The following is a 27,770-nucleotide window of genomic DNA, read 5'->3' as shown; positions in this document are numbered from 1 at the left end:
TTGTTGTTGTTGTTGTTTTTGTTGTTGTTTTTTTTTTGTTTTTTTGTTTTTTTGGGGTTTTTTGGTTACATTTTTTGGGGGGCTCTGCTTAAGAATACGACTTTTTCACCTTGTCATTAAATCCATGATATCTTCAACAATTTTTTTTTTTGTGTTTTATTTTTCCCTCCTCCTTAATTGTGCTGGCAAGGGAAAGAAAAACTGTGTTTCAAAAAAACAGAGTTTAGCCCACCAAGGCAGCAACCAAATAAGAATGGACAAAACGGGTGAGTTGCATATTTTAACAAACCTGTCTAATTCTGACAATATGAAAATATTTTGTAAGCATCAAATCAAATCAAACTTTATTGTGTGTCCGAGGAAGTCCAAGACAGAATTTTTTTCTTGTGCTCACAAGCCCAACCACATATACAAACATAATATGAGCATAACAAAACATAATTGACAAGACATTCAACACACACACACCTACACCCTCTCTCACATGTATGTGAAACCTCCTAAGGAGGATGCCAGGTAGTTTGGCAGTCCTACGAGTCCTTGTGCCTCTTATTTAGGATAGTGATGGCTGCTGGCAGGAAGGAACTCGGGTAGACAGTTTTTTGTGCACATGGCACTTTGTAGCACCTGCCCAAGGGCAGCAGCTGAAATTTGAGATGGAGAAGGTGTGTTTGGTCTCAGGAGATGTTGTATGCCTTCTGTCTGACTGCATGAAGATACAAATCAGCTGTGGTGTACCAGTAATTTTATTTGTCTGGTGGATGACTCTGGCCAGCTTTGCCTTGTCTTTGACAAGAAGGTGACCATACCAGGCAGCAATGTTAAATGTGAGAATGCTCTCAACAAGAGACCTGTAAACAGTCTCCAGCATTTCAGAGCTGACATTGAAGCTGCTTAGTTTTCTCCAAAATGTCAAAAACCAGTCTTCCAGTTTCCCCATGCAGGCCAGGTACTGTGACAAGGACTGCGTGTCTTTGAGGCAGCCCACAAGAGCCATATGTCATCTGCATTTTTAACAAGTTTGAGAATAGCACTGTTAATAGTGATCGCAGTTGTGTATACAGAGAACAGGATAGGGAAAAGCACACATTCCTGAGAGGTTCCTGTGTTGAGGGTCTGCTCGTCTGACACTGTGAGAGTCAAGGGAAAGCTGAAAAAGTCTGGTAAAGACCCCACCTAGCTGACTAGCACACTCCTTTAGAACCTTGCATCTCACGTGGTCAGGTCCAGGGCTTTACGTGGGCTACCATGAGAGAGAATTCTGATGACATCTCCCTCACAAACTGTGACAGTGGCTGCCGACAGTGAAGAGCCGATATTATCTACTTCCTTACTGAAGTCTCTCAGTGTGTAGAAAGTGTTGAGCTCATTAACAAACGTGAGTGGGTCAGCACACTTTACTCTTTGTTTCTTTTGTTCTCTACCCATCATGGTGTTTAGTCCCCTCCATTCTTCCTTTGTGTTGCCCTCGCTGTAGCTTTTCTACCTTCTTTCTGTATTCAACCTTCGATGTTTTGGCCTTTGATCTGCCAAGCGGTGGGCGGCATTTTGAAACATAAGCATCCAGCACATTACCAAAACATCTGTCAAGCGTTCTGTCGATGCGGGTGGGACATGTCGTGTATTGACGGAGACAGGGAAGTATCTTACTGACATCACAGCGGTTGAAATCCCCGAGCAAAATTACGGGCTGGTCTACCGATCTCGTGTCCGCGATGTGCTCAGCTGTGAGGTTGAAGTCTGGGCTGGGCACATAGGTTAGTATCAGTGATTTGGCCGAATTCACGAGGTAAATGTGGCCCATTTCTCACTTACAAGCATACACAAGCCTCCCCCTAGATCAGGGTTGGGCAATTAATTTTCCCAAGGGGTCGCATGAGAAATTGGGATGGTTTTAGAGGGCCGGACTAATATAGTTAACTCAGTTTTACCCAATACTGTCTATATAGTATATATACTGGCGGGCGGGCCAGCGGGCGGGCCGGTCAGAAACAGGAGGCGGGCCGGCCTTTGCCCAGGTCTGCCCTAGATGCTCATTTGTTTCTTGGGCATTTCTGTCAAATTGAATCGTTGCGTATCCTTCTAGATCGAATGTGTTAGCCATGTTTCAGCAAGACAGAAGAGGCCACAAAGTCGGTCATTTTTGATTTGTTGATGGCTTTTTGGGGCTTCACCACTCCTTTGTACGCTTTATCCACCCTCTTACATTTTGTTTATTTATTGTGTTGACTTTTTAAAGAATGTTATGATCATATGACTTAGGGAGTTTTGTCCCTAAATTTTTAAAGTCAAAATTACTTTTGTTGCCTTGATATAGCCCTAGTTGCTGGCACGACATTAATAACAAACAAACAATGTGAGACAGTTTTGCCATTTTGGTAAAAGTGTAAATTACGCAATGGTCATATCTAGTTAATAATATGAGTCTATACATATTTATTCAAACAAAGATTTTGCTCTTGGGATTAGATGGTAAGTTCAATTTTTCTTCGTAACTATCAGCCAAGTGCGAGCATCCTAATGGTAAAGAAATCATTTGAAAATGATTACGACCCTGCAGTAAATCCACTTCATTATTTCTTTCCTAAAACCCAAAGCCCAGGGAATGCACAAAAACCACCAAAGACGCCACCAAGGCCGTTACCAGTGCCTAGCAAAGATACCTCCATTGAGCTTAATTCAGCTACAGATCTGCCTGTTCCATCACCTGGAAGACAGCCTTTGCCTCCAATATCAGGAAGGTTAGAGAAATTGTAGTGCTTACCATTATGCAGCTTCTATAGAATCATTCTTAAAAGTGTCTCAGAAATGAATGCCTAGTAAATATTTGTGATTTATCATTAGAGACATTTATCAGAACACTCAAGAAGAAACCTTGTATATTTCGGTCTGCTTCATTGGGTTGTGTGTTTTTTTTTTTTCTTCTCATTTGTCATGTGACTTTTGATATCAGTCCACTAAGATTATCAGATACAAATATTCATCTGGGAAGTAAAGTGAATGTGTATCTGGCATGTTTGTGTAGCATTGAATAATATAATCAGATTCCAGAATGCTTTCAGTGAAGATATACATGCTGATAACCACATCTGATCTGTAAATTTGCAGTGTTCACAACTCACCCACAGCATGAAATGAAGGTAGTTTTATTTTTACATTTTTGGGGGATAGGACCTTGCTTTATCTGCTTCTTACCACGTCTGATAAATTGCCTATCATTTCAGTCGCACCTGTGGTGTAGATCTGTGGTTTCCTACCAGTTATATCAGTCTTATCCATTGCATGAAATTGTGCTTCTGGAGCTAAAAGCCCTTTGTAACCTTTTTTTTTTTTTTTTTTTTTTTTTTGAAAAATCTGGACCATACTATAAATGGCAATGGTGCATGATATTTTTTTGAGCTCATTGATCATGTGTTTTTTCTTTGAATTCACCGTGTTCTATCTTCATCAAAATTCCAGTTATGTACAGAGTAAATACCTTCTTGATGTATAGCATATTACCTTGGTATTAGTACTAATTTTAGGTGGGAGAGGGCAATCTGATATTCTTGCACATGTACATACAGCTGTAACAATTTCCCTCAATGTTTTCATTTTGATTTCTCGCTATAACCATAATTCTGTGACTAGCATACCTGGATCATCATCATTAATAATAATAATGGTGTGAGCTTTTATAGCGCAGTATCCCAGCCAAAGCCATGCTCTCCCTGCATTACAAACACAAAAACACAACACAGACAAAATTTCTGTGGCTCTGTAAGGTTAATGGGAAAGCCAGGTCGTTCGTCTGCCCAAACCATTCATAGACCAAGATGTCAATGAGACAGATCTACAGACAGTCATTGGACTGGAGCAGAATATTAATAATCAAACACAGGAGAATGTCCAGATGATCACAAAGCAGAAATTACAGTAAAATGTTGAAACACATGACTGTTTGGCATGGATAAAGTCTATCGCAGGAACTACTATTAAAAATGAAGAAACTCTGATGGCATTAGCCAGAGAGGATTAACAACAATGAGAGAATTGATATTATCAGAGGAAAAAGGCCACAGGCAGGTAAACAATCAAACACAATTCCAATGACATCAGAAAAAAAGTGCAGTTGGTACAACAAATCCAATCTGAAAATGTGGAGAGCTGACCCCCTAATAGGCTTGTGTAATTATTATTAACAGTTTTAATTTTTGCTCAATACTTGAAATTAGATTGGTTTTTCTGTTTATGGCAATTTTTAATAATTAACACTGACCTGTAGGTAGATCTTTATTAGCCCTGCTGCCTCCCAACATCATGAATGTGGCTTGACACTTGCACTTGCTGGTTTTATTACACAGCTGTACAGAGCTTAATAATATTTCCTCACCCTTGCATGTAACTCACAGATCATGTATTTTGCAATGATCAGTGATCACATGATTGAAGATGGTATGCAAACTCTGCAGTTCCTAGCACTTACATGAAAATGGTGGCTTCAGTGCTGTGAATATCCCAGTTCTTTTGAAGTACTATATAACATTCAGCCGCTCACTAATCTTTGTTTTCAGTTAACAGAAATAAATCGCACATTAAATGAATTTGAGCAATGCAGATATATACATTGTGAATGTAATTTTTTTGTGGGGAAGTGAGGGGAGATGGTGAAGGGTTAGGGCTTTGTTACCTGAAATTTCTTTTTCACCTTCAGCTTTGCCCATCCCTCACCACCATTATCATTTGCAGACATTTCTTAAGATTATGATAGTTCTATGTCCAAGTATGATTGTCATTCATGCCCTCGTAATATATAGACCTTCTATGTTTTATAACTTTGCTCAGCATAATGCACTGCGAGAAGGATAAAACACTGGCACTGACATGCCACATTTCATAACTAATGCATCTTATCTCACTTTTGTTATGTGCCTTTTGAAAGATAAAGTGCTTATGAAGATAAAATTATTTTTAAGTTTGTATAAAGTTAGGCACCAGATTGTGAAAAAAAATGTATTTCATTTAAAAGAATTTTTTTACAATATTTGCTTTGCTTGGTTTCTATGATATAGTGGTGATTGTTGCTGCTTTTAATGTCAGCAACTGAGGCTATACCATGGAGTTAGACCATCACTGTAAGAGGGGCCATATACAGAGAGAAATTAAATGTGTTGGAACCAAAATCTGAAACCACAGCCCACAATCCTCACTGCGTTGGTGACAAATGCTTTACTGTTGCACAGCTGGAGATAAATTCAGTTTTGTTTACTTAATTGTTTTTATAGGTAGATTTTATGCATGTGTACCTGTGTATAAGTTTGTGTAATAGGAGGGGGAGATTATAAAATAGGGATGATGGTTTCTCTTGCCAGCCACAGAGTCTATAGCCTATTATGAGGGGATATTTTGGAACACAATTTGTAACCCTGTTTGTAGCTGAATAGCTATGAATGAGAAGTCAAGCTGCTTTAATTGCCTGTATGGACTGTAGAATTTCTTTTTAAATGATTGCAAGCCAAAGGGGGGTTGTATTTTATGTTTGTGTTGTATTTTAGTATTAAAGTAGTATTTTATGTTTATGTTGCCTTCGTGATTATATGTACTTGGATGCATATCTGTATATGTCTGCACACAAATGATTTAAGCACACCTCAATGGTTTTGTTTGTTTTTTTGTTTTTTTTTTGCAACTGTGATAATTTTGTTTAGTGTATCGTTATAATTTAATATATATTTAAAGGATGCCATTTTGTGAAGAAGACTGATAAAGTGATTACTGATAAGAAGAAAGCCGTTAATTTTTTCAGCTAAGCATAGTCAATAGCTTTTAATACTAAAAACTAACATGCATGCAAAATTGATTTTTGAATAAGGAGATTTGAATTATTAGAAAATACTGATAAAATATGAAAGAAGTATGTTCCATTTATTCAGTACAAGCCTTTGAAGATCCCAGACCTCATCTTGATGTTGAAAAGGGGGGTTCCTGACTGGGAAATACTTCATTAGCATATGCTCAATGTTCTGGCATTTGTTCCAGTCATCAGGGACATCAGTTATTTGAATTTAGGTCAATCCACATTTGCTTTTCTTCAAAAAGTTGATTACAAATTCTGTGTAACAAACATAATGTTATGTTGACTTACCAGAAGTATGGGCTTAAATCTCAATATTTTACTCAAAATGTATAATTAAAAAAAATACATGTTTACTCAGTGGATGAGTAAATCAACTCAAACTCAAAATGACTAAAGTTAATCTGCAAGTAAAATTACTTTTAAGTTCTTGAACATTCTAAAAATTCTTGTATAGGAGTTTTTGTATGAGAGTCTTTATTATTATGCATAATGATATAGTGATAATGATATAATTATGCATAATGTCATTTCATCACAAAATTTAAATACAAGAATGTTCTCTGATTACAGGCATTATATAGTCATATTACAGATGATTGTATAATTAACTTTTTGGAAGCCTTTTACATCAAGAAATGAGCATAATTAACACTCAAAATGAAAGATACATGTTACTGGTCATAATTACCAATGATGCAACAATTCGCAAGACCGAATAATGATGTATTTCAGTTCTTTGTACAATGTATAAACATATTTTTGTATTTTTATTTTATTAAATTATGCATAACTTGACAATGCACAGCTTGCAAGTTATTGTGGAAGGACAGAAAAGATGTTAAAAAAATTTGATATGTATTCTCATTAATAATCACCAGTATGTCACCAATCACATTTGTACCCGGTCCAAAGGCACATTCCCGTGTTCTGATTTTTCAAGGGGTTTTCCCTGTTATTTCTGTTTTATATTTATGCAACATTTACATCTGTATTATTTAATTTAATGTGTAACAGAAATTGTGCCATATAAAATATAATCACATATACAACTGTGTCAAGGATTCTTCATACACATGCAAACATTCCTGTGAATGCAGACACAGCCATGTGTGTACAAAGTTGCATATAATGCCTGCTTAATCTATCTAAACTTATAAATATTTATGGAAATAGTATAGATATGGCTTTATTCTATTATTTACTGTAATTTTATAGTATTATTTTCTTTGTCATTGTAGAATGCTTTTTGTTTTTTATGATCATCTAGCAAAATGGTAAATATCTGTAAGAAATTCCCCAGTTCATTTAGTTTGTTGATCAGCAAAAAATAAAATGTTTTTTCGTCAGTTTTTCAGCATATTTTATAAACAAGGATGTACACTTTTTCATTTGCTGGATTTATTTGTGTGTGCATGTGTTTGAGTGACAGAGAGGGTGGGATGATTGTATGCATGAAAGTGATCATAGCTCACTCATGGCTGACCTATATGTAATAAGTTCTTTAACAGCAAAGCTTTGTTTTCTAATCAGTTAGCTGGTACAAAGAAAGATTAAAGGTTATTTTCATTAGTAGTAGCTATAGTCCATTTATTAAAACTTGTCCGTTTTACATACACTATATCAATTTTAAACATTTTTCAGAAAGTTTCCTGGGTATCTGTTAAGAATTTTCCTTTACACTATAAAAATTGCATGATGTAAAAAGAAATTTTAAAACATGACCATCTCCAGCTTATGTAATGATAATCTTTGCAAATAGTGCCTTTTTATATTATTTTCTCTTAAGCAAATGTTGCGCAGTTCATATCTTTCCTGTTTTGTTTCTTATATGGGTTTTTAAGTATGATACTTTTCAATTTGACTGTTGAATAATCTTATGTACTGGTAATTATGTGATAAGTGTTTGGTAACTTCTGAAGTATTCATCACAGTTTGTATTAAGTTTTCCCTCTCCTATTGTATTTTCCTTATGGCTTACTGTTTTATTTTCATTTATAAATATATATTTACTATTACATATCAACGTTTAATTTTTGTGCTTTAATGCAATTAAAAATAATTTTGCTTTACATTCATATATGCAGACTTCTGGATTAAAGACATAGTTTTAGTAATAAAGGAACAAAACTAGGGTTAGAGGTTTTTATTCTAGATGTAATGTTTTTTAGATGGCAAATTCTGCTTTTATTGTTAATACTATTTTTATCAACTAAAATTTTTCACACCTTTTAATATATAAGTTAATTCTACATTAATCGGTGTTTCTTCTTGTTGTGGTTCTTAATATGGAGAGGAAAGCTGAAATTTACCTAGCGTCAAGAAAATGAAGCATTTGAAGGTACTATTGTAGAAGATTTGTAATCAGTACCTCAGCTTAAAAAAGCTAGTGATAAGCAGATAACAGTTTTTGACAGTTGGAGAATATATTTATCTGACAAGTATGAATTAATAAATAGTTATTTTAAATTTCATGTACAGTTTAGTATCGCTTGATAGGTGCACATATACTTTTGCAGTGAGCACTGTACCTTGTATTCACTCTGCTGTGCATAAATAAAATACATAAATCGGAGGTCTTTGTGTTTTTGAAATTTTATGAGTGACAATTGGAAAAGAAGATCACATAAAGAGATGAGGTATTTGTTTTCTGTGTATTCAAATGCTGATAATACATTTTGCAACTCAATTGCTGACGAAAGATTCTAAGCCTTAGTTTAAGTTGAACAGTTCATATACAGAGCAGCAAACTTATTTACTATTGAAGTAGAAGGAATCAGTTTCACTGGATTGCAACTTTTCTCCATGATAAAATAGTTCCATAAGACAACAATATAATAAACGCAGTAGAACTGAAATTGTATCCAGGACATAGATCACGTGCAGGCCATGAATCTTCCATGGCTGAGAGGCTATCAAAGACGAGAACTTGAACATCTAATGAAGATTGATGATGATGTAGTTTTGTAACGCGCTAGTATCCGCATCACAAAGATGCGCTCAATGCGCGGTGATCCCAGCAGCCACCAAACTGCAGGTCAAATGAAAACTTCAAAAAAGTTTGAACAAGTGAGTCTTAAGATTTTTCTTGAAAGATGCAATACTATCAGACTCCTTGTCGAGAGGGAAGCGAGTTCCACAAAAGCGGGCTACATTGGAGAAGGATCTGAACCCGCAGTCTTCTTGTTAGTATTCCCTGACTGAACACTCGGTCGTTCAAGTCTGAAGTGTGCTGCTGAACGAAGGTTCCGCTGGGGTTGGTAACAGCGAATGAGTTCTTGCAGATAGACAGGCGCAAGGTCGTGAAGACAGCCATAGGTTAAGGTTAACAATTTGTGCTCAATTCTCTTCTCCACAGGAAGCCAATGTAGGTCACGAAACACAGGAGTAATATGGTCAGTTGTTTTCTTTCCTGCAACTATCCTCGCAGCCGTATTTTGCACTCGCTGTAGCCTCGACAACTCGCTCTTTGAAATCCCCCAGAGGCAGCTGTTGGCATAGTCTAATGTAGAACCGATGAGGGACACAGCAACTGCATTTGCAGTCTTCTTATTAAGACTGGGTCGGAGTCGTCCAAGATTGCGGATATCGAAATAACATGTCTTGACTACAGAACTGACATGATCAGACATAGAAGATTGTCGACATAGAGTCCAAGGTTCCGTACGGAGCTGGAGAGGGGGATTCTAGCTTGACCCACTTGGATGGAGTCTAGAGAGACTTTACTAAGGCTAAGCTTGGAACCACATAGCATCGCCTCTGTCTTCTCATCATTAAGCTTGAGTTTATTCCTCAGCATCCATGACTTGACCTCTAAGCAACAATCTTCTACAGCACAAACTGCCTCACGCACCGACTCACTGTCTGTACTGAATGAAAAATAGAGTTCAGTGTCATCTGCAAACATCTTACGGTTCACATTATGCTTCTCAATGAGAGGACCAAGCTGAGATGTGTAAATAGAAAATAGAACCGGGCCCAAAACAGAGCCCTGCGGGACACCGCACAGCAATGGAACTGTCACTGAAGAAGCTTGATTGACCATCACCCTCTGAGTGCGATCACTGAGGTAGGAATGGAACTACTGCAAGGCCATTTGTTCCACCTAAAAGGATTGACTTCAAAGTAAGATTAAGTTCTGGTTTATTGACTTTGTGTTCTCCTGATTATCCTCCTTCGTCTTGTGCACAAAACACAACAAAAGGAGCCTGCGTTTGTGCACATCAAAATGGTGATATATCTACATACCAGTACAATTTAATTGGCAACTTTGATCACCAAGGAGGAAATTTTACATGTGACCTCTGTGCATCACCTCAAACACCTCTGAGTACAAAGAGCAGTGGCAACTGTACATCTATTATCTTTGGTATGTATCCTTTTATAGTACAGAGAAATTATAATAGTTCGGTTTCACACATCAACACACACGATCATGGCCAGTAACATTTTGCACTAAAGTATATTTAAAGAGTATTGCTTATGATGAAAATTATGAGGGCAAAAAGGATGAGGGGTTTTTATACTGTGTAAAAGGGGAAAAATTACATAGTTCTTAACCATATTCAATTTACAAACTAGTATGTTTTGTGTTGATTCATTTCCCATGCTTTTTAGCTGTGTATGATTCATTTATATCAAATTTAGTTTTAGTTAGTGTTTTTATTCAGTTATCTATCTATTCCTCTTCGTGCATCAGGTTGCACATAAGGCCTCAGCTAGAGTCCGCCACTGATGTCGATCGGCTGAAACCCGCTCTAGGTGACCCCATGTCCAGCCCTTTCCTTTCATCTCCCTTTCCACTGTTCTTCTCCAAGTTTCCTTTGGGCGGCCTTGATATCTTCGGCCGTCTGGAGTCCATCGTAGGGCGACTGTGGAGAGGTCTGCTGTCTGCTGGCGGAGCACATGTCCAATCCATCGCCAACGCCTTCGTTGAACCTGCGTTTCAGTCGGTTTCAGTTCTTCGGTGGAGTTCTTCGTTGGTGATGGTATTTGGCCAAAAGATGTTAAGTATGCGCCTGAGGCATCTGTTTTGGAAGACGTCAAGCTTCTTACTGATGGTTTTGGTCATCTTCCATGATTCTGATCCCTAAAGAAGGGTGCTGATCACATTTGACTTGGATATTCTCAGCTTGATCTTCTGACTGATGTTTTTTGTCTTCCATGTGCTCCTGAGTGAGGCGAAGGCGTGGCTGGCTTTCGCCAGTCGGGCTCGAATCTCCACCTCCGCATCCCCGGTGTTTGACATTTTGGACCCAAGATAGGTGAAACTGTCAACTTCCTCAATCTCTTCTCCATTTAGTTTGATACTGCCTTGGACTCTGGCGTTCACTCTCATACTTTTTGTTTTCTTTGCGCTGACCTTCAAGCCAAGGTTTCCAGCTGTTTCTGAAAAGGCATTTGTTTTTTCTTTCTTGCATATCTTGGTGGCGGTGTGACAGCAGAGCAATGTCATCAGCAAAGTCCAAGTCTTCCAAGTCAGAGCCTACAGAGGAGCAGACGTTTCCAGTGACCACACTCTTGTGATAGCCACAGTTTCTCTGAAGCTACGTCGATCGCGAGGAAAACAGGCACGTCAGCAGAGAGTGGACTCCGGCAAACTAAAAAATCAAGCCACCGAAAAACAGGTTTCAGGCACTAGGAGACCAACAAGAGATGACCTTAGACGACTTCAATCAAGTCTTACAGGAAACAGGAGAGAAAATACTGGGCTTCCAACGAAAAAAGAAAGAACAGTGGATCAGAGAAGAGACATGGAAGAAGATAGAAGAGAAAAAAATCAGCCAAACAAAACATCAAAAGCACTAGATCTGAACGCCTGAAGGAACAACACAGACAACGATATACAAAACTAAACAAAGAGGTAAAGAGGATGACAAAAACCGACAAAAGATACTACACAGAGAAACTGGCAAATGAAGCAGAAAAAGCAGCGAGAAAAAATGACCTGAAGACACTGTACAAGATAAGCAAACAGCTAAACAACAGGTTTAAGAACAGTGATGTGCCAGTGAAAGACATGTGTGGTAATGTAGTCAAGGGAGCGCTGGAGGGAGCTTTTTGAGTCAGTTCTGAACAGACCATATCCTCCTCATCTTGCAGACATCCAGCCAGCAGCTATAGACCTTGACATCTGCACAGACCCTCCAAGCCTGGAAGAAGTGACAGCAGCAATCAAGACAATGTAGAGCGGCAAAGCACCAGGGGCAGATGGAATAACAGCAGAGATGTTGAAAGCAGATGTGAATGTGACAGCTCTGAAGCTGACTGAAATCTTCAGGCAATTTTGGGAATCGGGGCAGCTCCCTGATGCGTCAAAGACAGGGCTCATCTTCAAGTTACCCAAGAAAGGAGATCTTGGAGACTGCAATAATTGGAGGAGCATAACACTTCTTTCCCTCAACAGCAAGGTCTTTAGCAAGATTGTTCTGTCAAGACTGACGGCAACCCTTGAGAAAGACCTCCGACCACAACAAGCAGGATTTCGTCCTGGGCGATCCTGCTCGGAACACCACCGAGACCTGGGCAAATATTGAATCAAGAAAGGGACTGAAACAGAAGCTCAACCAGTGTCAAGATCAACAAGCGAAGGAAGGTCTCAGAGCTGAATATTGGGAAGACAACCGCCAAGTGAAGAGGTCTGTCAGAGAGCACAAAAGACACTTCACCCATGAACTGACAGAGGAAGCAGAGACAGAAGCTATACAGGGAAAAAAGAAGCGAGTATACGAAATAACATGAACTTTGTCAGGCATTAACCCAAACAAGCCAGTGAAAGACAAAGAAGGCAAGACCATAACAAACAATGCAGGACAAAGAGATCGCTGAATGGAACACTTCAGGAAGAGATCATGAATCAACCACATCCATCATCTTTACCTAATATACCACCAGCAACTGAACAACTTCATGTCAACACCAGCTCTCCCACTAAGACAGAAATCATCAAAGCTATCAAAAGCATGAAAATGGTGAAGCAGTAGGCCCAGATGGCATGCCCCCCAGAAGCACTAACCGCAGACCTAGAAACAACAGTAAAAATTTCCAAGCCCCTCCTACAGAAGATCTGGGATCAAGAGCTAGTACCAATAGACTGGAAGCTAGGCCACTTGGTCAAGTTACCAAAGAAAAAAGACTTCTCCCAGTGCAACAATTGGCAGGGGATCATGCTGCTGTACATCCCCAGTAAAGTTCTATCAAGGGTAATTCTAGAGAGATGGAAGAAGGCAATAGACAAAAGACTGAGAGCAGAACAAGCAGGGTTTCGCCAGGATAGATCATGCACTGACCACATTGCCAGCCTCAGTATGAGCAGTCTGTTGAGTAGCAGTCCTCCCTCTATATAATTTTTGTGCACTTCAAGAAGACATTCAACAGTATAGACAGGGACGTCATCTGAAGGCTGATGATCCACCACAACATTCCACCTAAGCTCATAAACATCATTTAAGGATTGTACGAAGACTCGTCCTGCCAAATTATTCACAATGGCAAACTCACTAAACCTTTTGTAGTGAAGACTGGCCTAAGACAGGCTTGCATATTATCACCAACAATCTTCCTATTGGTCATAGATTGGATTATACACACGACAACCTAAGACAACAACACCGGTATCCAGTGGACCTTCACCAAACAGGTAGAGGATCTGGACTTTGCAGATGTCATCAATCTCCTATCTCATTGGCAACAACATGCTAGTAAGCTAGCAGAAAAGACCGGCTTAAAGATCAACAGAAAGAAGACTGAGGTGATGAGAATCAACAACAAGCAGGAACTCTCCATCCAACTTCAAGGAGAGAACATCCTGGAAACAGACCGTTTCATGTATCTGGGGAGCACAAGGACGGTGGAGCGGATGATGACATCAAAGGCCACATCAACAAGGCCAGGCATGCTTTCAACAGCCTATGCCCCATCTGAACTCCCAAGCATTATTCTTCTGCAGTAAGACCCGCATCTTCAACACCAATGTGAAGATGCACTGTATGGTTCTGAAACCTGGAAACTGACAAACACCATCAACAACAAGCTCCAGACCTTTTCCAACCGATGCCTACACCATATTCTGGGATTAAGATGGCCTGAAAAGATCTCCAACAGCAGCCTGTAGAAAAGAACCAACCAGAATGCCACTAGCCAAGACATCGAAAAGCGCAAATGGCGCTGGATACACACACTGCGCAAACCAGCTGACACCATTGCCAAGCATGCACTTGACTGGAACCCTCAAGGGAAGAGGAGAGTAGGGAGACCAAAGGAGATTTGGAAAAGAACAGTAGAGAGCGAGGCAAAGGACATCGGAACCACATGGGCCCAACTGAAGGGGGCTGCCCAAAACTGGGTCCGCTGGTGAGGTGTTGTTGCAACCCCATTCTCCTAAAAGGAGCAACAAGGAATAAAATAAACTAACTAAACTGATCTTGGTGATGTCATTGTCTGCTCCACCATCTTTGTTGACAATGCTTCCCAGATACACAAAGCAATCTTTTTCCTGGATGTTCTTTCCTTGAAGTTGGATTGGGAGTTCCTGGTTGTTAATTCTCATTGCTTCAGTCTGGTACTCCCAAGCATTATCCTTCAGCAGTAAGACCCACATCTTCAACACCAATGTGAAAGCAGTTCTACTGTATGGTTCTGAAACCTGGAGATAACATCCACAACACCATCAACAACAAATAACAGACCTTTACCAATCGATGCCTAGGCCATATTCTGGGAATAAGATGACTTGAAAAGATCTCCAACAGCAGCCTGTGGAAAAGAACTATCCAGAATGCCACTAGCCATGACACTAGGCTATGCCCCTAGGAAAGTAGGGAGACCAAAGCAGACTTCGAAAAGAACAGTATAGAGAGCAAGTCAAAGGATCTCAGAACCACATGGGTCCAACTGATGGGGGCTGCCCAAAGCTGGGCTCACTGGCAAGGTGCTGTTGCAGACCTATGCTCCTCGAGAAGTAACAAACTACAAATTAAACTGAAAGCACTTTATACATATACGGGCACATAAGGACACATTTTTAGGCTTTCTTTTTCCTATCATGCCTTTTTTAATATAGCTCTTTGTCTGTGGCCTCCTTTAGCCCCCCTGAATTTTACGTGCAGAGTGTCCCATGTTGGGAAGAAGGATGGCATCCTGGAGGTTGAGGTCTCTAATGGGTTTCGACCCATTATACCAACACCTCTTCGGCCCGATGAGGCTTCCAGAGAAAATTTGTAGGGTAGTGTAGCATGTCCCCAGTTTCTTGTTGTGGAGGGCACAGCATCATCCCAGCCACTCCCCCATTTCAGTTGCAAAGGGGTTCAAAAGCATTTCATCAATCAAGCACTTGGACACTGGACAATTTCTGGTCCAGTGCAGCACTGAGAAGGCCTCTAAAGCCCTTCGTCGATGCGATGGTAAACAGTTCTTCTGAGGGCCCTAACTGTCGTGAATACCGGGGAATGAGCACGCGAAGATGGTCAGAGGTTGCGAATGGTGTTGCTTCGGACTAATCACAATCTTAACACTTCTTCTTATTCACACCGACATTCACCTTGCACGCACACTTACACTAAATTGGTAATTACACTTTACTTGACTCTGAGGCCCCCAGCGCACATCCCCAATAACCAACACAAGGCAATTTAGTGTGATGAAGAAATTAATAATTGAGAGTTTTACAAATCAATTTACAAGATTATACAATTCCAAATATGACTGTTCTCTAGGTGCCCCGTCGCTTCTCTATCCCTACTCCAGATATTGTGAGCCACTAATTACCTTAACTACCACACACAGCACACTACACTTGTCTCTTCACACAAGTCTCTTGTCACGTGAGGGCTCTCCAATGTTCTTGACATCCGAGAATCTGTTGTTATATCCTCCGTCAATCGTGCTGCCTCCTTCACGGGCGCTGAGACTTTGGTACTGCCATATGTCACCACGTGTCTCTTCCTCACCTCTTAGGCCGTAACAGCGGTCAGAGCTTGACCACGCCTAATATGGACCAACGCTTATCTATCAGCCTCGAACTCTTCTGTCTGCGACCAGACAGCTGCTGCTGCTGAACCATTGAGCACTTTGTGATAGAGTGGGTCTTGACGCACTTCCTGAGTCAGTTATACTGGATCACTTACAATTCCAAGACAGACTCACAATGGAGAATCTGAACAGCCTTGAACAGATCTCTGTTACAACTTTCCTCCTCGTGAACCCTGTGCAAAGATGCCGATTTCTCGACGGACACGATGTTAATTAAATTTGTGTCTCCGGCAATCTTCAACTCTCACGATTGGCTAACTTAACCCAAAAATCTTTCTCTGTCATTCCGTGACTAGCTATGACCAATCACAACCTAGCTAGTACGTGAGACAGGTGGTCACTGACTTTCTACACACCCAATCTATGAACTACAACCGATAGTTCATCAATGCTAGTGTAAGACAAGTTCTAGAGGACCTTCACCCAAAATTAACTTACTTGTTGTGCCCACCATTTCTAAAGAATGGTCAAGTCGCTAAATTGTCATCCGTGTAACCTCCACTGAAATGTGCGGTTACCGACTTCTATTCTTTCAGAACCATAGATAGCGCTACTGCGCTTGATTACTTTGCATCAATCACTCTCCTATCTCCAATCTCTACCTGGGTACTTGAGGTCGGTGACCCGGCTGGCCTGCCCTACTTGGCAGTGTTTATGACCCGGGTCGACTCCGCCTACAGTCCATCACTGGTCTCCCTCCCTGAGCAATCCGACACCTGCCGTCCTTTTCTTCTGATGGACAAAAGGATGGGCTCTACACTGACACATGGTATGCCTCTTCCTCCTTCTACAGGCAGTGGTGACACCCAGTCATCACAAGTATCTCAAACCTTACAAGCATCACAGTCAAAATAAGCTTTACAGCCAGAAATACTATGCAATGAATACAATGAATACAATGACACAAAATCACCGAAAAACAAGAATACTACACCATTGACTGACAAAAACACATCACCAAAAGGAAAATCAGAAAAAAACACTTGACTGCACCAAACATCAGCTGTCTCTAACTGTTTTGCCTCTCTTGGTGTGCAGGGGATGGATGTGGATGAGTGACCTTTAACATCACCTTCTCCATCCCACTGTTTCCTGCCTTCTCCTTCTCCCTCTGCTTCTGTGAGATTTTTTGTATCTTTTACTCACAGATAAAGCATGTCAACGTCAACAATCATTCAAATGGAACTAGGGGGGGACCCAAACCAACTTAGATGAACTCCAATGCCTAGCATCATGTTTCTCCCCTGATATCTTAGCTCTACAGGAAACTCTTCTACTTTCCAACTCATTTTCCCTCAAAGGCTTTTGAGTTTTACATCAGGACATCCCTTCACTTTTTCCCACCCTTACTGTAGCATTATTTCTGCAGTAGATCTATCAGTTGTCAGCCTCACATTATTTCTTGATTTTAACTGAACTATGTGATGACCTATGTTGCAGTGATTACTTTCCAATATGAAAATATGATTAAAATGTCAAATAAAAAATAAGTAATGAGACAGCACTGAAGTCAGTTACTCTCTTTTTAAGTTTATATAAAACTTGTCTCTGTGTACATGATGTCTGCTTAATGTTTCTTATATTTTTTTTCTATAATTGACAGTTACCTCTATTAAAGACCTCTTTTTCAGAAACAACCACTGCAGCAGCTACGACTACAACAACAGGTACAGGGCATTTTTTGTGTATTTTTTGTAGCATATTTCAGTTTTCAATACAACTTTATTCATCCACAAGATTATTTCAAGATAGTGCTCATGCTAGAAAATACATTTATATGTATGTTGAAATAATTTATTTCTTTCTTTCTCGTACACACACAAACATTCACAGCAACAGTAAATATACCTCAGGCTAGTAAAAGATGATGGCCAGTAGAGTTTATCAATTTACTGGCATGTGTCATGATTGAATTGCTGTGTCAATTGGTTCTGCATACACACATTGCATACCTACAGCCAGACTGCAAGAGTGAAAACTCACATGCCAACACATGATCAGAAATGAAGAGGATGTGTGATACCTTTCTAAGGATTTGCTGATGACATAAGGCTGCCAAGTCCCTCTGCCTGATTCTGTGATCTTGGAATAGATTTTAACAAGGGAGACGAGACTATTTCTGTTCCCTAGGGAGAGGATGTGGAACCAAGAGATACAAGAAAAAGTGATACAACTATCAATTAAGGATGGATAGAATAGAACCGAGTAAGGATGACAGAGCTGACAGAAGATCTGAGTTTCCGTAGGAGGTGCAGTCGTTGTTGACTCTTTCCGAGGATCGTATCATTGTTGACAGGGATGGGCAAGCTACTTTTAATTTGTAGCCGGCTAGGCTACAGCTACTTTTTTTCAAAATGTAGCCGGCTACACTACAGCTACAATTTTCCAAAAAGTAGCCAGCTACTTTGGGCAACTTTTAAAAGCGTGATGTTGTAAAAAGTTAGCTGTAGCCAGGTGGCTGTAGCAACATACACAAACATCAAACATACACACAAAACACTATATTACTTGCTAACACAAGAACTGGTTTTTATATACATTGACCTTTATTCTGATCTGAGACCACCAAAAACTCCATATTAACAACAAAATGCAAAGGTGTAAAACAACCTTTTGACTTCGTGCTGATAATTTGTGAATACTGTTCAAACAAATCTACATGCTTTCAGTCCTTCATGGAATTGAACTTGACCAGAACTTTGGCCTCGAAGTTGCTGTCTGTCACACTAGTGCGCAGCTTTGTCATGATAAGTCCTGCCAGACTGAACTATCTCTCAACCGCAGCACTGCTTGGCAAGACAGTGTTGGTGCGCAGATAGAGTTGTTTGATCGTGGGCTATTTGTCCAGTTCATTGACATTCTGCGACAATCCAGACATCAGTCTCAGGGGTGCCGGTAACTTCTTCATAAATGATGAAATCTGCCTGTTCAGCTGAGCACTTGGTTGGGGATTGGACTGGCGTGTCCATCAATGCTGCCTCTGCAGTCAAGAGGGATCTGCATTTCTCACGCAGGGTATGGTCCCCAGTCCACATCAACTTGCACCTGAAACAATAATATGCACAATAATTAATGCTTTGTTTAATTTGGTTAAATTTTCTTTTTTTTCTTATTGTTGTTTTTTAATTACTGGAGTGGGTGGGAGGGGGAGGGGGAAGTGAAACAATTTTGTTAGTAAACAAATGAAATACACACACACACACTTTATGACAAAGACTAAATAGATAGCACAGAAACGGTAAAGACAGCAGTTTGATCAGTCGTCGCCCCAGCGGTAATCACGTTGATGCAACCCATTACCTTTCCACAATCTTTACAACATGTACACTCCTCTATTCCAAAAGCAGACAAGCAAGAAGACGAAGAATGAAGATCGATGAAAATCTCAACGAACTTACCTGCAAGTGCGTTCTCAAATTAGACGCCGACGTCTTGTTCGTTGAGTACTTGTTCGTGCTGCCGCACCCATTCTTGCATTTGAAAGTATACCCACTCTCTGTTGCTTCACAAAATGTAAAGAATTTCAATTAAGGCTCGAAATTGATGGGTACGTCCATCTTCGTTTTTCAAAGGAAACAAAATACCTGGCAAATCGCTCCCGCCACGTGGACGACCCGGTACTTCCGGTTACTGAGCGTTCGAGACACGTGGGTGTCTGGCTGTCAACATACCGAGCAGTGAGAGCAGTGTCTGTCGTCGTCTTGCTGACACGCTGTCGACGAATGGTCGTGAAAGTAGCCAACATGTAGCCAAGCTACGGCTACTTTCTAAAATGTAGCTACGGCTACAAGCTACTTTTTTAAAATTTGTAGCCGGCTACACTACAAACTACAAAATTTGTAGCCGGCTACAGTAGCTGTAGCTATCCCTGATTGTTGATGTCCCATTTGAGCTTGTTATCGAAGATAGTACCAAAATATTTGTAATAAGAGTCAGCTATCTTGATGGCATCATAATGGATAATGCTGACGACTGCTTCAAGCTTGTTTATTCAAAACTCAAAAGTCATTTCCTTAGTCTTTGAGGCATTCAAGACAAGGAAGTGTTCATCACACCAGTGTACAAAGTCAGGAAGAGCTCCACTGTGAACATGTTAACTATCATACAAAAGTGACAGCAAGACAGAGTCATCAGCAAATTTTACAAGAAAGCTTCTATCCATAGTGCATCTACAACTGATAGTATAGATCAGGGGTGGGCAATTAATTTTCCGAAGGGGCCGCATGAGAAATTGGAATGGTTTTAGAGGGCTGGACTAATATAGTTAACTCAGTTTTACCCAATACTGTATATATATAGTATATATACTGGCGAGCGGGCCAGCGGGCCAGCGGGCGGGCCGGTCAGAGATAGGAGGCGGGCCGGATACTCCCTCTCAAGATTAATTTAACTGCTTTCTGCTACTTCTCTGTCTCTCTCTCGCTGTTTAAACACAAATGCATGTGTGCACTCTTAAAAATTGTTGATCAGTAATTGTCACATGAAGCAGATTTGTTTCTTGTATCTCAAGCTTCTCGGTGATAATTTCCAGTCACTCTGCTTTGCAAATATTTGCAGATTTTACCTTTTATTTTAGTTTAGGAAATTTGTTTTGTTATTAGATAGACCTAGAAATATTGATGGCTTAAAAGGCTGTGTTGGACGGAGGTACCTTGAGGTACTTGTGTGCAAGTAGGACCATTACAAATGTCTATGCCAATGAACTGTAGTTATTCACAAAAATTAACTTACTGATTTAACCACATAGTTCAAACTTTTTGTCTTATCATCATACAAGATGTAGTTATACACTACATAACAGGCATTGAAGAAGTTATGAATGGACAGAAAAGACAATCGGATTTATGTAAACAGATTTGAAAGTTGTGTGTGTGCTCAAATATACACATATTCTGGCACATGCATGCACAAATTCATATTTGGCTGTGTCAAGTGTGTATCTAACAAAGAATTTATACAGACCAGTATTAATAAAATTAATGAAGAGATCAATTTGTTCCCAATGAGTCATATTTTTGCTAATAGATCATTTTCCAACACTGCATACAGTTTAGCTTCTAGTCCCTGTATTTTCTCATACCAGTTTATAACATGTATTATTTAATATTACAATCTATGGATATGATCTTACAGCAGAAACAACAACAGTCACCAAATCAACAACATCAGAAGGTATTATATTCAACTTAGCACATTTATTATCAGATGGGACAAGCTTTTATTTTTGGACATGCAATCAGTAAGGTGCATTTCAGCTTATTAGTATACCTGTATGATGGCATGTATGTATGTCTTTATTTCAATCTGCAGAGCTTTCCTAAAACTGCCTTTGTGTTAAAAACTGTCTAATCAAGACAATTCTCAACTTTTGTTTTTTTGGTCACTAATGGGTCTTTGGTTTATTAACCTGAGCAGATAACATGTTCTGCATAATAATTAATTCTAATATATTAATTAACTTATAATAAATTAATAGTGCTTCCCAATCAAGGCTTGTCCCACTCCTCTGCTGGCTCTTTCCCATTTTGTTCATGTAGCATGTGTCTTTTCATGTCTTTTCTAGTGCTTTCCATATATATATATATATAAAATCCAAGAGATTTTCAGACCTACAGTTTAAATAAATGGAAGTTTTTATACACTTTTATTTTTGGGGGTTTTAGTGACCAGTCACTCAGAAAAACACAGGATCTTGACATCAGGAAAAGCGCGTTTTAATTATTTGTGCTGTGTTTTTATACTTCTAAAAACAGTCTCATTGATGACAATTAATGGCAAAATATAACCTTAAATTGACTGATTTATTACAAAATATCTTAGGAAATGATACCTCTTACATTTTTAGGCTGATCCTCCTCCTCCCCCACTCCTCCTCCCCCACTCCTCCTCCCCAACTCCTCCTCCCCCACTCCTCCTCCTGTTAATGTGAGGCGCACTGCGTCTTTTCCTCACAGATAAATTATGTCGATAATCCTTCAATCGAATGGTCGAGTGATCCAAGCCAACTTTGAAGAACTTCGATGGCTAGAATCTCGTTTCTCTCTTGATATTATAGCACTGCATGAGACTCTTCTCCAACCGTCCACCTCTTTTTCCTTCAAAGGCTTTCGAGTTTTACGTCAGGACTCACAGACTGATGTCCATTCAGGTGGGACTGCTCTTCTCATTCGCTCCCACCTTTTGTTTAGTCAGATACCACTTTCCACTCTTCAAGCTGTTGCTGCCCGGGTTACCCTGGACAAGACTATCACTGTTTGCTGTCTTTATCTCCCTCCTTCAGCTCGGATATCCCAACAGGACCGTGAGGGTCTTTTGACCCAACTTCCAGCTCCCGTCTTTCTTTTGAGGGACTTTAACGGCCTTGGTTTACAAAGGAATGTAGGGTTGCACAGCATGCTCAGAAGAAGGCCCAGCTCCTTGCCTTCCACCAACTAACTCCTGAACATGTGATAAGTTATAAACGCAGTAGAGCTCATGCTCGTTATATTTTCAAAGAGGCAAGAAAACTTTAATTGCGTGGCAGAGGTTTGTGTCCTCACTGTCCTCCCGCACCACTTCTACAAGGTATGTTTCCAAACCCATCTATTTCTGTTAATGGCACGGTACTCAAAGGTTCCAGGAAGTAAAATTCCTCGGGGTCATCTTTGACTGTAAACTGCCTTTTCTGTCTCCTTTAAAAACTGTATGCCTTTATTGTCAGAAAGCCTTGTACATTCTTAGAGTAGTTGGACATGTCAGCTGTGGGGCAGACCGCACAGTCCTGCTTTGTTTGTATTGTGCCCTGGTCCGCTGCAAGCTAGACTATGGAGCCATCATCTATGGCTCTGCTCGAGAGTCCCACCTCAAAATTAGCGATCCTATTCACCATCAGGGGCTCCGCATCTGTTTGGGTGCCTTCCGCACCACTCCTATACAAAGTTTGTACGCAGAAGCTGGTGAACCCCAACTTTCTTTCTGTCGTCTGAAACTTATGTTATCCTATGTCTGTCGTTTAAAAGCTCGTCCTGGAAACCCTGGAAACCATGCTGTTTTCGGACCTTAGCATGCTGCCCTGTATGCCATTCGTACCAAGAAGTAAAAGCCATTATCACTCCGTGTTGCACCACGCCTACAAGCTGCCAGAGTAGATATTCAACAGGTAGGGCCTCTTTCTCTAATACCAGCTCCTCTTTGGACCCTTCCTATTCCAGAGATTTTTAAAAAAGGGGACACTAGTGACTTCATCTTTCTCCAATGTTTTCATGAACTTCTTTCTGACTATCCTGGATTCTCTTCTATCTTAACAGAAGGCTCCAAAGTTCTAAGTGGTGGCCCAGTCGCTGCGGCAACAGTTCTGTCTTGTCAACTGCAACGGGCTGCTTCCGTCCGACTGGCGGATGGCTGTTAAATTTTCACTGCGGAACTTCACGCCATCTTGCTTGCCTTGCATCATGTACACCGCTCTTCGGAGCACAACTTTTTGATTATTTCAGACTCTCTTTCTGTCCTCCAAGCTCTCTTTTCCAATGATTTTGACCACCCTCTTGTGGTCCAGTTTCATACAACTCATGCAGCACTTATACAGCAAAACAAAGACATTGTTTTTATTTGGGCTCCTGGCCATATTGGTATCTCAGGCAATGTCTGAGCAGACCAGGCTGCCAAGGCTGCATGTCAGTCTCCTGGCAAATAACACTCGCTGATATCATCAGACTGTGAACATTTTCTTCTTGGCCTACATTTAGTCCCTATGGCAATGCCACTGTTTTCTTTGTTCATGTCCGTCCCATTGGCAGCAGTCCTTTCATTTTTAAGGAGGATAGGACTTTACCATCAAATTTAAGAAATTTTAGGTCCTGGTGATTGTTTTCTCTAGATCAGTGGTTCTTAACCGGGGTTCGATCGCTCCCTAGGGGTTCGGTGAGTTGGTCTCAGGGTCACTGAGGTCAAGACACACCTGCAATTCGTGATGACACTAAAGAAGGGCTCGGTGAATGTGTGACTCTTAAAAACTGTCGAATCAAGACAATTCTCAACTGTTTTATGTTTTTTTCTATGTGTCTCTAATGGGTCTCTGGTTTATTAACCTGAGCAGATAACATGTTCTTATAATAATTAATTCTAATATATGAACTAACTTAAAATAAATTAATAGTCCTTCCCCATCAAGGCTTGTTCCACTCCTCTGCTGGCTTTTCCCCATTTTGTTCATGTAGCATGTGTCTTTTCGTGTCTTTTCCAGTGCTTTCCATAGATATATATATAAAATGCAAGAGATTTTCAGACCCACGGTTAAAATAAATGGACATTTTCAGACATACACTTAAATTTGTTGGGGTCTTATTGACCAGTCACTCAGAATAAGGAACGAACCAAATTCATTCCATTATGGCATTTAAAAAATCTGGGGTAACGCATGCGAAAGGATGAGTCTTCTGATAGTGTTGCTGCCCGGGTTATCCTAGATAAGACTATCACTATTTGCTGTGTCTATCTTCCCCCTGCTCGGACATCCCGACAGGACCTTAATTGCGGATCATTTGACCCAACTTCCTGCTGTTGGGGGATTTTAACGGGCACCACCCCTTGTGAGGCGGGGCCTTGACTGACACCAGAGGAGAGTTGTTGGGATCATTTTTTTATGGAAAGTGATCTCTGCATTTTGAACGACAGCTCTTACACCTTTTGTCGTCCATACAGTAGCACAGTGTCAGCAGTCGAGTTATCAGTGGTCAGCCCAGCACTGTTACTAGATTTTAACTGGGCTGTGCATGATGACCTGTGCGGCAGCGATCACTTTCCTATAATTTCACAATTTGTAACTAGTCTGGAGCGGGAAAAAAATCTTTATAACGGCGGGTGGAATCTGACTAAGGCAGATTGGCCTGCCTTTCAGACACTCTGCTCCACCTGCCTCCTCCGAAGTTCTAGTTTTAAATGCGAGGTAAAAGACCTTGGCAATTATACCACGGTGCATCCTGCTAAGATGTTCACCTCAATTTTAAATGAAATCGCTTCAGAGACGATTCTCGCACGAAGGCATTGTAATTCCCATACACGTGTTCCTTGGTTTAGCTTTTTATGTTCTCATAATTTTTGGTTGTGGGTTTTGCTTTGTTGGTGGCCTTTTAGGCCACAACCCTTTTTTTTTACTTACTGTTTTACACTATTCTTGCTTCTTGTGTTGGCTTTTATTGATCAAGAGTTTGTGTTTATATCACACGGGGGATTTGTCTCTAAACTTTTGGAAATAAGATTACTTCATGCTGCCGTGATATAGCTTTAGTTGCTGGCACAATGTAAAACAACCAACCAACTGTCCCACCGGCAGCTATTTTCATATCTTTCGGAAGGATATGGCTCTATCATAAGATTTAAGCTTTTTATGTTCTAATATTTTTTGGTTTTGGGTTTTGAAGCGTTAAAGTAATATAACCAGGAGTCTTGTTTTTCACCCTTTTTAAAGTAATGCAATCTTTTGCCATAATATAGCCTTAGTTGATGAAATGGCATAAAACTTGAAGAAACAAATTTATTAAGGAACTGAAAATTTTCATCAGATGGGAGGGATGTGTGTGTGTGTGCATGTATTTGAGGTAGTTTAATTTAATTTTATCTTAAGGAGTATTAAATTGTTAATTTTATATATTCTATTTCTTCCAGTGATTTTTGAGTTGATACTTCATCCATGTAAGTACATTTTTTTTTAAGATGAGATCTACAAAGGGTATTCTCCTTTAAAAATAGATGGTGCTAGATAATGTATTCAATGAATGCCCTTTGCTAATTATACAGAACAGTATAGCATATAACAAGTTTTGAAAGTGCTTGTCTTCTCATGCTTACATACACACACTATATATATTTATCACTCTAACAGACACTTGCACAAACAAATCAAAAAGGGATAATCCTGCTGAATGCATTATCACTAACGTAGCTGTTGGTATTTTTTTAGAACCCCAGAGTACAAGACATCCGAGTGTCTTGCCAAGTTTGGATGAAAAGGACAGCAACTAGATATTAACATTAGAATGAGAAAAAGACCCTTGTGAAAACCTGCAATATGACCCCCATTCTCAAATAGTGCCTAATGTTATCTTGAATGATGACAACAGAGAGTGATTTTGTGTCTACATACAGGTTACTGCTTACTTAATGCTTATGTGTCAAAAAAAGATTGTTGGCACTTTCAGCAAGCTGTATCTTAAAGCAAGGTTAAAAGATCAAATGACAAAAACATCTTTCACAAGTGAAGGCAAAAAGGAGAGATGTGGCATGGCCAACAGGCATCTCACCTAAAAAACACAAACTACTGGAGCAAAAGAAGAATTGTAGGATACTGCATCATGCATTCCAAGGGCTGGATTGTAGACTAGTAAACAAAAAGAAGTAAAGTTTGGCATAAACTGCCTAGGTCACGAGTAGTCTTCTTTGTGGAGGTGGAGAGAAGGAAGGGGTGAATTGGTGTTATTGTGAACCAGAAACTGCCTTTAGCATGGCAAAGCTGCCACATGCAGAGATTTGGAGTAAGAGATGTAAATAATGGAGATTAAAACTCTTAATCTGTCAATTATGTAAATGCCAGTTTGAAAATTGTACTATTGCAAGGCGCAAGATGAGTGTGCAGTTTTTCTGGAAACCACTGGAGAAGATGCATTTAGTATTCTTGCAATCAAAGGCTAGCAGAGCAGACCTAGACAAAGTGATGAAGAAGTTTGAAAATTTCTTTGTTATGGGCATTCTCATAAGGTGTACAAATTGTGAAAATTTCACCCATGAAAATATAGTCATATACAGCACCACTTTCAACTGGAAAATATGATGATGCAACCAAGCTGGAGGGAAAGTAGTTATGGAGAACCATTACTGTAAGTGAAAACAATTTCAGTGTGTGTCAGAAAGGGCAAGATCAGAAAGAAAAATGTACCACCAGATAAAATAAATACAAAGGAGGAAAGCATAAAAAAGTTGTAAAGCTCATTGGCTATATAACTTTGTCATTGAGGTAACTATCCTGGTATAACATGCGCAAAATTTGCTCATTTTCTTAGAAAACCATAAATATAGTCACTTCGTGTTTTCCTGCATAGCTGCTGTCTCTGCTTCCTCTGTCAGTTCATGGGTGAAGCATCTATTGTCCTCCCTGATAGACCTCTTCACTTGGCGGTTGGGTTCCCAATATTCAGCTCTGAGATCTTCCTTCTCTTGCTGGTCAACACAGGTTGAGCTTCTGTTTCAGTCCCTTTCTTCTTCTTGTTTTTTTTTTATTGCTTTGGCTATCTCCCTATCCTCAAAAGAATGGTGTGAAATGATGTAATATTTGGTTGTAAGAGATGATAGGGAGATAGCCAAAGCAATAAGAAAAACAACTTATTCCATACCTCGACTAGGGTTAAAGGTTTTTATTCTAGATGTAATATTTCTTAGATGGCAAATTCTGCTTTTATTGTTAAATACTATTTTTATCAATTAAAATTGTTCACACCTTTTAATATATAAGTTAATTCCTACATTAATTGGTGTTTCTTCTTGCTGTGGTTCTTAATATGGAGAGCAAAGCTGAGATTTACCTAGTGTCAAAAAATTAAACATTTGAAGGTACTATTATAGAAGATTTGTAATCAGTACCTCAATTTAAAAAAAACCAAGTGATAACAGTTTTTGACAGTTGCAGAATATAGTTATTTGACAAGTATGAATTAATAAATAGTTATTTTAAATTTCCTGTACAGTTTATTATTGCTTGATAGGTGCACATATACTTTGCAGTGAGCACTGTACCTTGTATTCATTCTGCTGTGCATAAATAAAATACATAAATCGGAGGTCTTTGTGTTTTTGAAATTGTATGAGTGACAATTGGAAAAGAAGATCACATAAAGAGATGAGGTATTTGTTTTCTGTGTATTCAAATGCTGATAATACA

At 39.7% G+C, this 27,770-nt stretch overlaps 1 protein-coding gene and 1 long non-coding RNA gene across 9 annotated transcripts in view; both read left to right on the top strand.

Annotated features, from left to right (window-relative positions):
- Window positions 1–8,408, top strand: part of LOC112568921 — a 37,586-nt gene extending 29,178 nt beyond the window's left edge. For 6 of the 8 annotated variants that reach the window (XM_025246493.1, XM_025246492.1, XM_025246488.1 and 3 more), the window contains 4 exons: window positions 191–266; window positions 2,598–2,741; window positions 3,109–3,140; window positions 5,052–8,408. In XM_025246493.1, the coding sequence (XP_025102278.1) occupies window positions 191–266; window positions 2,598–2,741; window positions 3,109–3,133 (245 nt within the window). In that variant the 3' untranslated portion in view covers window positions 3,134–3,140; window positions 5,052–8,408. The remainder of the gene's footprint in view (window positions 1–190; window positions 267–2,597; window positions 2,742–3,108; window positions 3,141–5,051) is intronic. The other 2 variants (XM_025246491.1, XM_025246489.1) reach the window with 2 other exon arrangements.
- A 1,527-nt stretch (window positions 8,409–9,935) lies between these two features.
- Window positions 9,936–21,390, top strand: LOC112568930. The gene is made up of 3 exons (XR_003100256.1): window positions 9,936–10,202; window positions 17,494–17,529; window positions 20,996–21,390. It is a non-coding gene; the product is annotated as an uncharacterized LOC112568930 (long non-coding RNA).
- Window positions 21,391–27,770: the final 6,380 nt, after the last annotated feature.

Source organism: Pomacea canaliculata, linkage group LG7 (genome assembly GCF_003073045.1).
Source record: "Pomacea canaliculata isolate SZHN2017 linkage group LG7, ASM307304v1, whole genome shotgun sequence".
Classification (NCBI taxonomy): Eukaryota; Metazoa; Mollusca; class Gastropoda; order Architaenioglossa; family Ampullariidae; genus Pomacea; species Pomacea canaliculata.
This window is presented reverse-complemented; position numbering and strand designations above follow the sequence as displayed.